A 12,946-nucleotide genomic window follows, 5' to 3' on the forward strand; every position below is an offset into this window, starting at 1 on the left:
AGTGAACATTTTACCCCTGAGGATTTCAGACCATCGAAAGAAACAAAAGGTCGATATCTGAATTCATCGGCTGTGCCCGTGCTGTTTTTCCAGCGAACTCAGGTATATGTGAAAACTTTGTCACTGTCACGCCTCCCTCGGGCTCTGCACCTCCCTCAGCACTCCGCTCCTCATCACCCGATTTCTAATTCACCGCACCTGCAATCAATTCACTTGCTCATCACTACCTGCATAAATAACTCACCTTCACGCCACTTCACTGTCAAGTCTCACACAAAGGCCTCGCAGTGTTTATTAACCTGTCTGTGTTTGCTCTTTATCTTCGTCGATATCGGTTTAGTGCTTACCCTGCTGTTTCGCCTGTTACCTCTTCTTCAGTTTGTGAAGCTTCTCTTCTGTGTGATATCACCTGTACCATTGATCTCATTGTGTAAACCCTGTAAATCCTGTGAATCTCAGTAAACGCTCTCACACTTGGTTTCACTAACTACAACTTGTGTGGCTTGAATTCCTGACAGTCATATAGCCTATATATTTCTGCTAAAGAAAAAGCACAAGTAGATAACGCAACGGCATTGCTCCGAAATAAAGGATGGTTATTTACTGCAGTAATGTTTTTTATTATTATTTGGAAAAACATTTTTTATTATTTTATATTGTTTTGATATTGTTTGGACTGTTTTGGTTTGTGAACGGCGCTTGGTCTGTGGTCTGTGCAAGTTTCTCTTGTAAACAATGACGCGCTTCCTGCCTCCTCCTCCACGTGATGCGTGACCTTACCAACGAGCTTACGTCATCTCTCTCATGAGCACGCGTCACAGAGATGTACAGAAGCGAACATTTGTAGTTAAAAAGTATATAAGTATTGTTTTGTTTCTAAAAATAATCAATCGTTTGGGTTCAGAATAACTTTATTTGTCGACTGGAGTCATGTGGATTATTTTGATACACCCTAAATATACATTTTGGACCGTCACAAAATGGAGGACATTCACATGCATTGTTTAGAGGAGGAGGCCTGAAATGAAATCCTAAAAATCTTAAATTCTGTTTTGATGAAGAAAGAAACTCAGAAACATCTTGGATGGCCTGAGGTTGAGCAAAATTATCAGCAAATTTTAATTTTTGGGTGAACTATTCCTTTAAGTGTCCAAATACTTTTCAGGAAGTAAAGAAATGAAGTAGTGAGATGCATCAAGCAGGTTCTCAGTTCACACCACACAGAAACAGATTTATAACGGGCTGCAGAACAACCATCCATCCTTCGAGGCAAATGTAGGGTTCTCTCAGCTTGGGTTATTACACAACTGATGGCTCTCCCTCTGACCCACATATCCAAAGAAAGGAAGAGAGAGAGAAAAACGCCAACCCCAGCTGCTCCTGTTCTCCTGCCTCTGCAAGTGACGAGACACTTACTCTCCCTCATTTCCTGCATATTTCCAATGCCTAATAAAAGGATATTTGATATGGGAATGAAAGAGGTTCTTCACTTTCCCATTTTGGCAAAGCGAGGCATTTACCTAATTGCATGCTCTAATCCAACACTTGCAAATACGCGATAGTAGTCCGACTTCGGGGAGACACAAGGAATTTTCAATATGTACCACGATCTTAGATGCGTGGGTCCGCATGAGATCACATGGGGAGCACACTATCATCAAAGAAAAACTTTCAAAAGAGCTCATCTTATGTGCGCACAGTCTGACAGGACACGAGAAAGGCTTGTATTGTGCACTTGTATGTCAATTTGATGTGTCCCAACCATGCATTTCAGTTGCTTTTCCACATCAGAGTACAGTACACCACATCATTAGCACAGAAAACATGAAGGAGAGAGGAATCATTTAGACTCAGATGTGGTGGCCTCCATTGTTCCAGTTTTTTTAATCAATGAGGAGAAAAAGGCAACAAGAAGGCAAATGGAGAAATTTGCATCAATACTGCTGCTCTGTGTAAGAGCCGCCTGCCGCATCCAACAGGGAGCCATAATAGACCCGACATACACAGCATGATGGGGCCGCATAAAACTCTTTATTAGGCATCCGTTTGGGGTTTCACTGAGGCTCGGTCTCCTGTGGGACCACACTTTTATGAACAGATCTGACTGATGCTGTAATCCTGAAACATGATGAGGAGCCGGAGAGGGCTGCAACTGCTGATCTGTGGAAATGCTCATGTTTGTCAAATACATTAAAGAGATGCAAAGCACGATTGTAAAGCTCTGCAATCAATTGTTGCTGGGTTTGCATCACCTAGTTAGCCAGATATATCAGAGGGTTGAGACGCAAAAAACCCACATAGGAATTTTGATAAATGCTTTGCATTTCAGTTGCCACCACAACACACTTTTAGCTTGCATATAAGAGTCGTGCATCCACATTGAACTTGCACAGGAGCATTTTACAATGCTCTTCTCCAGAAATCTGTTGATGAAACGATGTAGAGATGATTGAAATTCCCACCATATCGCAGGAAATCTGTGTGAAATTATAGACACGGGCTGTTCAAACATATGACGGTATCCCACAGAGGGACGTCATGTCATTCATCACACACATCCTAATAGTCTGCAAAAGGAAGGAACAAATGCAATGCAAAATATCAATAACGGACTTTTTTTTTTATCAGAAATAATTCTTGCCCTCTTCTAAACCCTCTTGGGGTTGGGGATGTCGGCGGATCCAACGCATCACTGCACAGATAACTGCCTTTTTTACACTAATTATAATGAACAGTCTTTTTCTCTGCAAAATCTTTCAGGTTAAAGTAGTCTGGCTTTGATATCTGTGCACCAGTTGAACAGTAGGTACCTCTTAGTTTAGGAGACTTAAAATGAAAGTCTAAAGTTTGAATTACTATAGAAAAAATACAAATCATTTTTAACTACGTTTACATTTATGCATTTGGCAGGCACTTTTTCCTGTACATTCAAGCTATATATTTTGTCCTTGATTTACTACGATTCCAAGTAAAGGGTAATAATTTGTATGTACAATCTACTAAATTGTGTGTGCACTTTGTGAGATTATTGTCACTGATTTACTAGGAAGAACTGCACAAATAACAACACATGCAGATATGTTGGAGGCTTTGCATGTGATAATTGTTGAAAATGTATTTTATTTTTTTATTGAATAGGCTAAGGCTTATATTATTGATATAATAATATGATATCATCATACATAAAGTTATATATTGGCAAGTAAGCCAAAATAACTGTAATTTTTCAACGATTGTGGAGCAGAGCACAAAATCACCTGATTTAACAATCATCATGTTAAAGCTAATGTAACTTTCTCTGTGTTAAAATACTTTTTCCAATCCTAGCTTAATATGCATAGACAACTATTAGTAAGCCATTCATTGGTTAATTTTCTCGAAAACTGTAAACATTGCGTTTCTGTGGCACTATGAAAATTGCTCTGATTGTTTTGAGCGACCCGCTTAGACCTGCCCCAACAACATTACTCAACCAATGGCGTGAGTTGGGGGCTGTTTTGAAAACAAAGTTTATTTTTGCAATTCTGTTTGGTGGCGCTAGTGGCGCAGAAATTACATACATCAGCTTTAAGCAATTTTCACCAAAGCTGTATACCAAAGAGAAATCTGAATTTCAAACTGTTCAATACCAATGCAGAATGCAGCGCGCTCTGAGGGAGAGATGCATGCGAAAGAGACGCTGAAGAAGAGAATCTCCAGTTAAAAGCAATCTTTAATTAAAACAGTAAAATAATATATCATTTGGACATTTTTGAGTTTGTCAGCAAAAATTGATGAGATGTGCTATTTCGCACATCTGAAAGACACAATCCTCAGAACACTATATTAGTAGATCATCTCAGATATTTTTAGTGCATGCCATCAACTTTGCACGTTTTTATACATGCAAAACTTTTATCAGTGTGCTTGTTCCCTGGAAAAGGAACCCTTGACCTTGGCGCCATGCTATATCCGATGAGCTATAAGACTTCCCACTCCCTTTCAACGCATTTAAAAATGCTACAAAGTTTCAAGGTTCAAGAAAATGTTACTAGTTCAAAAGAGAGGCACATCTCATCACAATTCCCACTATGCTACAGCACAAGAACAATGGCTTACCATCATTGCCTTGGCTGCTTTCCCGTTTCAGCATTTGGACAGCACCAACATACTTCTTCAGCTGGACCTTCAGAACTTCATTCTCTCTGAAAAACAGACCAACAATGTAATGCTCAACTTTAGATATTCAAAAAGGTTGGAAAATAAATTAATAAATACTAAGGTAAAACAATTTAAACCATGGTTGATTTGTTTTAGAAGTGACAATACAGAACTATTTGAGATTTAATCAAATTGAGTATGTTTTGTTTTTTTTTCAAATATGTTATAATTACAAAACTAGTTTTTAATTACAAAATTACTGAATTCATCTAAATTCCAGAAGTATAACAAAACAGAATTAGCACCAATGAACAAATCTTTTTGTTTATTTTGTGAAAGAGATAAAAGTTTAAAAAAATGCTTTAGTAGGCATAAGAAGAATCTGACACTATCCTGACATTCAAAGTCGAGATGTACATGCAGTATGATAAGGCAGAACATGGTGAGCCTTCCACAGCACCCCCACCCCCCCTACCCCACTGAATTCAATTCCAAGAACTCTTTTAGACTTTAAGTTTAATAAGGCTCTTCTAGGGAATGAGAAGTATGTGTGGCTGGTTACTGCTGGTTCGGGAAAATCAATCAGAATCAATCCAGGTTGTGTTACTGTGAAAAACATCCCTTCCTATTCCTCCAGTACACCTTTTGTAACTGGCTTATCACTGCCCATTTCATACCCTTCAGTAGACAAAGAGAATGAAGGAGATCCAAATGCATTTGGCAGATTCTTAAAGGAGGGGACTCGGTCGTTACTCGCACCGGCGAGCTGTGCACAATTCCGCAGCGATTTAATTAAAGTTAATAAGTGACAGCTTCTCTGTGGGGAGGACTCGGCAAGTCAGGTGTGCCAAATTTATCTTTTCCACTGCTCCAGCAGAGCACTCCTCAGTGCTCACACATGCCAGTATATTCATATTTGAATAGCAACATCCAGCACAAGAAGGGGAGTGCTGGTGCTCCTCTGAAGGCTTATGGGTCACGTAGTGATGTAAATGGCTGAGACTTAAATGGGTCTTCTTAATGAGTGCCACCTTGGACAAACAGTAATATCATTCTCTCCCAAGTAACATTAAATAGTCACTTGACTCTAGAATGAATGTGCATGCATAAAATGTCCCACTACATTTAAGCAGGCTCCATTAACCCCACTGCAGAAGAAACCCGCACCTAACCCCACACAAATAGAACACTACAGACCAGTCTCTCTCATCCCATTCATGGCAAAAACACTTGAAAGGGCAGTTTTCAATCAAATCTCTGACTATCTCTCACAGAACAAGCAGTCAGTCAGTGAATCAGTCAGGCTTCAAAAGTGGACACTCCACCGAGACTACCCTGCTGTCTGTCACTGTGTCACTGAGACAGGCGAAAGCTGAATCCAGATCATCCATCCTGATTCTGCTGGACCTTTCTTCAGCCTTCGACACAGTCAACCATCAGATCTTACTCTCCACCCTCTCTTTGCTGGGCATCACAGGAACTGGTTTAATTCCTATCTCTCAGGTAGATCCTTCAAGGTAGCCTGGAGAGGTGGTGTCCAAGCCACATCAGCTACTTACTGGGGTACCTCAGGGTTCAGTGCTTGGGCCACTTCTCTTCTCTATATACACAACATCACTGGGACCAATCATTCAGGCACATGGTTTCTCTTACCACTGCTATGCTGATGACACACAACTCTACTCGTCTTTCCAGCACCAACGAAACCACAGTGACTGCTCGAATCTCTGCCTGCCTGGCAGACATCTCGGCCTGGATGAAGGAACACCACCTGCAACTTAACCCAGCCAAGACCGAACCTCTTGTCTTTCCAGCCAACCTGCTGTTGAACACAACATCACCATGCAGCTGGGTGCAACTACAGTAACACCTTCCAAAACGGTCATAAATCTAAGGGTAATCATCAATAACAAACTAAATTTCACAGACCACATCTCAAAGACTGCAAGATCATGTAGATTTACACTCTACAATATCAGGAAGATAAGAGCCTTCCTCTCTGAACATGCCACACAACTTCTTGTTCAGTCACTTGTCATAACTAGACTGGACGCTCTCATTGCAGGCCTACCTGCATGTGCAATTAGACCCCTGCAAATGATCCAGAATGCAGCATCACATCTGGTCTTTAATCAACCAAAAAGAGCGCATGTTACACCACTTGTCTCTCTTCACTGGCTGCCGGCTGATGCACGTATCAAGTTCAAGGCTCTGATGTTGGCATACAGAACAGTCACTGGGTCTGCTCCAGCATACCTAAAATCATTTCTGCAGAGCTACGTGCCCACTAGAAACCTGCGGTCGGCTAAGGAACGTCGCCTTGTTGTACCAACACAAAGAGACTTGGCAATAATTTTTCTCATGATATGGTACTGATACTTTAGATTCATGTATCGATATTTACACTACCGGTCAAAAGTTTTGAAACACTTACTCATTCTTTATTATAATTTTTTTTTCCACATTTTAGAATAATAGTAAAGTCATCAAAACTATGGAATAACATAAAAGGAGCTATGGGAATTATGTTGTGACTAAACAAAATCCATAATAAATCAAAACTGTGTTATATTTTAGCATCTTCAAAGTAGTCACCCTTTGCCTAGAATTTGCAGAAATGTACTCTTGACATTTTCTCAACCAACTTCTTGAAATATCACCCTGGGATGCTTTTTAAACAGTATTGAAGGAGTTCTCATCTATGTTGGGCACTTATTGGCTGCTTTTGTTTATTATTTGGTCCAAGTCATCAATTTCAAAACCTTTTTTCTTAATTACATTTTAGTTTTATAATGAAATAAATTAATATGGTGGCACAATTATATTTTTGTCTACAAATCTAATTTCAAACATTTAAGCATAAGCCTTCAGATCAAAAGATTTTTAAGATCATGAGAAACATTTCAGTCAAGTGTTTCAAAACTTTTGACCTGTAGTGTATATTAAACTATGTGTATTCATATCATGTAAACACACAACAAAGTTCACACAGTTACCTACAAATCAATTTAATGAGCTCACCAAGAGACAAAAACGTGATGTTTCAAGCTACATACTCTTCATCAGATAACTGAAATATACCGAAATTAATTGGAATTGAAATTGGAATTGATTCTTAATTGAATCAAATTATGACATCATGATGTATTGCAATATGTATCATATCATGAGGTGGCAGGCCATACCCAGCCCTACATTATATGGAAAATAGCTGTGTGAAAATTCTTCAAATTCTTCTTGTTCCACAGAAAAAAATAACAGCATAGAGGTTTGGAATAACATGAGTAAATAATGTCCGAATTTTCATTGGTGGGTGAACTATTCCTTTAACTGAACACCCTAGTGACATATTCTATCATCTAAAATATGAGTTTCAGTACATATGAAGTTATCCATTTTACTTTGTTGCTTCAAGTTGCCTGAGATCACATGCAGATAAAGCCTGCCATTTCTAACATGAATAACAACCATGTGTTATACTGTACTGTACTTGCGTGCAACCCTACACAGTACAACTAGACAGATATTGTCTTCAGGGGCGGGTTTACGGTTTCGGAGGTCCCAAGCAACCGACTAACCCGGGGCCCATTTTGAAAATTTTTGCTTAACAAATTACATCAAATTGATTTTAAATCATAATTTTAAATTCATCCAATCAGCCATTGTAGCAAAGTACATTCAAAATGTTTAATGAAATAAAAATCTAGTATGCATTTTTTCAACAGGTAAAAAAGCAATATTTACCTACATATAAACTCAGCAAAAAAAGAAATGTCCCTTTTTGAGGACACAGTATTTTAAAAATAATTTTGTAAAAATCCAAATAACTTTACAGATCTTTATTATAAAAACAATGTTTTCCATGCTTGTTCAATGAACCATAAACAATTAATGAACATGCACCTGTGGAACAGTAGTTAAGACACTAAAAGCTTACAGAGGGTAGGCAATTAAGGTCACAGTTATAAAAACTTAGGACACTAAAGAGACCTTTCTATTGACTCTAAAAAACACCAAAAGAAAGATGCCCAGGGTCCCTGCTCATCTGCGTGAACGTGCCTTAGGCATGCTGCATGGAGGCATGAAGACATGAAGACTGCAGATGTGGCCAGGGCAATAAATTGCAATGTCCGTACTGTGAGACACCTAAGACAGTGCTACAGGGAGACAGGAAGGAAAGCTGATTATGCTCGCAGTGGCAGACCACGTGTAACAACACCTGCACAGGATCGGTACACCCGAATATCATCTGCAGGACAGGTACAGGATGGCAACGACAACTGCCCGAGTTACACCAGGGACACACAATCCCTCCATCAGTGCTCACACTGTCCACAATAGGCTGGAAGTACACGGGTGCCAGCACTTTGACGGTCCAAAATTCAAATTTAGGCAGCATAAAATTAGTCCATGCAACTCCAGTCGATCAATGAATGTCTTCTGAAGCAAATTGTGTACTTCAATTATCAGGACCTGACAGAGCTCTGTATTCTTCTAAAAATCTTCATTTGTGTTCTGCTGAAGAAAGACAGTCATACACATATGGGATGGCATCAGGGAAAGTGAATAATGAGAGAATTTTCATTTTTGGGTGAACTATTCCTTTAACCACAGGAGAAGAGTTCAAATGTAATGCGTTCTCAGAATACAATATAGAATCCACACATTTAAATGATCACATGTTAAGAAAAATACATGGACATGATTGGGTGCCCATCAGGGTTGGCAGGACTGAGTAACAATCAAATTACCAGTCACAAAAACTATCCCAAAACCAGCCCAATGACCAAAAAGCTAGCCCAATAACCATCCCAATAGCACAACTCTAAATATGCCACAGATTATGGAGTTCCTAATATACACACAGATTTTCTTTCATTTGTAGGCCTACTTTATAATGCAAGTAGAAGCATTAAACATTTAAGAAAATGTCAAGTTCACAACCATAGACAAAAACCGACCCTGACAAAGTCAACATCATTATTGAAATTGGTACTGTATTATTTACAAAGTAACAAAATGCAATGCATTTCAACTGAGGCTATACAGGTTATAGGTGTTTCTTGGATATGATAAATACATAAAGTACCATGTACTGTTTTTTTTGTTTGTTTTTTTTTCCTTTGTAGGCCTATTGCCTACAGTATAGTTACCTGATTTCTATAAATTCACTGTATTGTAAACAAAATAGTACCCATTTGTAAAATAGTATTACCTGTTTTGACTGGTAGAAGATTGGTTGTTGGTTGGTCAAAAATACTTACTTTCAAATCTAATTATTATGATATGTAAAACCCTTAAAACCCAGAATAAAACGAGCCCAATTCTACTGGGAAACCGTAGACTTGGCAGCTCTTGTGCACACAAAACTGTGCAGAAAATCTCACCGATTTCCCTAGAATTGTAATGCCATCGGTCATAAAATTCAGTAAATCCCTGCCCCCTACATGTTTATTTAATATTTTGGCTATTTGATTATCCTTTCAGCTGCCAATAACAGTGTAGTACTCTCAGCTCTCATGGTAAAGTACATTCTGCAGAATTTCCCAAAAATCCATACAGAAAATTTGGAAAAGGTTTGCAGATTCTAGGCCCATCTGGTCCTAGACATGACTATGCATGTATGATTCTCCAAGTAGGATTTTGCTTAGGGCCCCCATATGCTCCCCTTTCCCCCCCAGAAACTTCCCTGACATCAGAGGCTGTGGTAAATGAAAATTATTTTAGCAATTTTTAAAAACATTGATGGATAATTCAAATGCTTTGTATCACCAACTGACAGTCAGGATTTTGCCTTCACTGAACATTTTTTTGGAGGCCACCAAAGCAAAATTCCGAATTGCAAAGGCAAATCTAATGATATTCATCATGCGTTTGGAGCTTTGTAAGTGGTAAATGCGCTTCTCATCTGAAAAGCGTATAGGAAGTCTGATTTCACGCGAGTTCCACGCAAAATTAGAAAACAGGAGAGAGACACGAGCAAGTGGGGATTTCAGGAGAGAGACGAGATATTCCAAGTGTTTTCCAATAGATTAATTCATAGGATATTGCTCATTGTTTGGGTGACAAGATTTCAAGACAGCAGTGTCTGTTGTTCTACACACTGCAATGGCAGAATAAACAGAAAAAATGCAAGAATCCAAAACACAGAGCTTTAACATGAAATGACTATAGCGCATCGTCATCACATAATAAATTAGGGGGTTTTACGGAGATATTAACACTTGGTCACTTCATCCATTTTTACCGATCGGACTGCTATCCAATCATGACAAGACCAAGTGTAACGATCCGATCACAATGCATTTTGGGCGCATTTACAACTGGAATTTAATGTGGTCAAGTGCAATCTGACAGTGATCCGACCCCCGAAAACGCATGTTAATGCAAGGTGTAAATGGGGCCCCAAGGTGAACATTACTGTGCCACCTCTGAACAGATCTGAGGTCAAATACATTTTAATATGAATCAGAACAGCCCGGTCTCCAGGTGACATTTTGATTAAATGCTCACACAATAATACAAAAAAGGGTCAGGATAAATCGCAATAGCTGGCAGGACTTTCAGACACGTATTTGAAGTGACTTTTAAACGAGTCAGCTCGTTGTCAGTTAGCCTAAACGGGCTGATGAAGAGTAAGTGGAGGGATGCACCATTCAGGCATGGTGCAGATGTCAACAGCATGATACCGAGTGTGGTTTTCTCCCCCATAATCCTCTTTTTGACACAGCATCATCCTGACAAGCCTGCCTCCTGCTCTCAGCTGCTGTCCTCCTACTGAGCTAAATTAATTTGTTCATTCACTCCCCTCATTATTCCCCTGAGGAACCACTACATTAGAGCTGATGAAATGCTCACAAAAGCAAGATGTCTCTCCTAATAATCCACCACCACTTCAGGAAGACACCGCCAGTACTGGAGCGTTCGGTAAAGTAGTGTGTCTGTCAGATTAACAACACCAGTTGTTCTCAACTGGTTTGGTTTCTGGACACAGCTGTTAAACTGGATGTTAAACTACAGAGAACAAAATGCTGTCGCAAGCATCCGAAGGTGGAGATGCTATCAGTGTTTGAAAAGCACAGTAATGTGTACATATATCGCTACAAAGAGGTCTGCGCATTCCCGAAGGAGGCTGGTGATTTAATTGTATATAATGGAGTCACTTACTGTTCCTGTCAGCGGATGAAGAGAAGCGCTTTTGTCTCACTATCTGACCAATTTGTTTAAATTTTTCTTACTTCCGATTCACTGATGTTATGGCGCGAAGTAAAATTTGTCATCTCTATCAGAACTTTCTTACGTCAGCACGTCCTGACCTTGCACGAACTGAAACCGGTTATCTTATGGCTCCGTTCACACATACCTTCAATATGGAAATTTACTGTATAGGTAATGATACAACTCCTCATTCAGGGAAACTGCCAGAGCAAAATTTACCAGTATTTTCAAAAGGGTCGTGTTCACACATGACCTCTAACCTGAATATTTCAGTAGATTTTCTGGAAAAGGCTGTATGTGTGAAAGGTGCTAATAACTCACAGCACAAAACACACTGTGGTCGGCACTTTTTATCTTTATTCTCATTACAAGTGACCTTGTATATAGTCTGGGTCATATTTTTGTAGTTTTTTTTTTTTAACCTTGCATAGTTTTGTTAATGGTTTTGAGGATGAGGGGATGTCACACAACATTTTGTCGTTTTGGCATCTACCTAATTTAGCCAGTTCTAACAAGTGACAGATGAATTTGCAAAAAAAAAAAAAACAGAAAATATGGAAGTTGGAAGCACAGCCTTTGACATCAGCAACAAACCAAAAAAAGGCCAAAAAGAAAATATTTCTCCACTTTAAAAGTTGATAAGCTCATTTATTTGGCTATCCTAGTGTTGTGTTGTAAAGTCTGTAATTCTAGTAAATCAGTTCATCCTAAACCATCCTCTCTCTCTCTCTCTCGTATATAGAATTGGAAAGTCCTTCATTCTAGTGAACCGGTTTGTACAGATTTAGTAAAATGCTGCTGTTCATTACTATGTTTTTGGCTCATTAATAAATTAGTTTGTATTCTAATTTTTTAGTTCTATTTAGTGTATCTGTTTAAGTGGGAGAGCTTTGTGTTGGCAGGAGTGTGAGAGTGTTTGGCCCCTTGCTGTATGGATCCCACTTTTTAAATACTGCCCACAGAGCCAGGCTGAATCAATGGAGCTAAGCCTATGAGCACGGCTCACAGGTGCTGCCACCGAGTACACAGCCATAAGGAGAATTTCCACACTATATTTTTAGTCCTATCGACTGGAACAGATTAGATTTGAGTTAGACAAACTAACTGGACCCTCAACCTTTCAGTTTGCAAGACTCTGAGACAGGAAGCAAGAGGAAAGACTTAGAAAAACATGCCTTACTAAAGCAGTGGAGATCTATGAGAGATAGCGTATTTCAGGTTGCTCATACTTAAAGTTAACTGATATTTGAAACACTTAATGATTTTATTGTTGATAATAAAACATGTAAACTTATGTCACTCACTGTCTGAGGTTGGTTAGTCTCAACCTAAGATGGCATCTGAGGCTTACAGAGTGCAACACTGACTGCTCACTTTTCTGAATAATTTTTTCCATTCATTTTCACCATAGACATTTCAGAAAATTCTTAAAAAAATAAAAAAATATATAAACGCCTTGAACCAAACCAACAAGCTCTGTGAATGAACATTTGATCTGAGCATGAAAAGGTATTTTGAAAGGCTGTGTACTTATATGAGGGACTGAATTAACTACTCATCCAATCAAAGACCACAAATTACGTAATTA

The 12,946-nt window shown here is 39.0% G+C and overlaps 1 protein-coding gene across 6 annotated transcripts in view; it reads right to left on the reverse strand.

Moving 5' to 3' along the window:
- LOC127423453 (sorting nexin-29-like) overlaps positions 1-12,946 on the reverse strand; it is a 180,336-nt gene that overhangs the window by 143,109 nt on the left and 24,281 nt on the right. For all 6 annotated transcript variants that reach the window (XR_007894320.1, XM_051667762.1, XM_051667759.1 and 3 more), the window contains one exon: positions 4,099-4,184. Coding sequence is in view for 5 of the 6 variants with exons in the window: in XM_051667762.1 (XP_051523722.1) it covers positions 4,099-4,184 (86 nt within the window). In the remaining variant the exon portion in view is untranslated. The remainder of the gene's footprint in view (positions 1-4,098; positions 4,185-12,946) is intronic.

This window comes from Myxocyprinus asiaticus, chromosome 32 (genome assembly GCF_019703515.2).
Source record: "Myxocyprinus asiaticus isolate MX2 ecotype Aquarium Trade chromosome 32, UBuf_Myxa_2, whole genome shotgun sequence".
Taxonomy (NCBI): Eukaryota; Metazoa; Chordata; class Actinopteri; order Cypriniformes; family Catostomidae; genus Myxocyprinus; species Myxocyprinus asiaticus.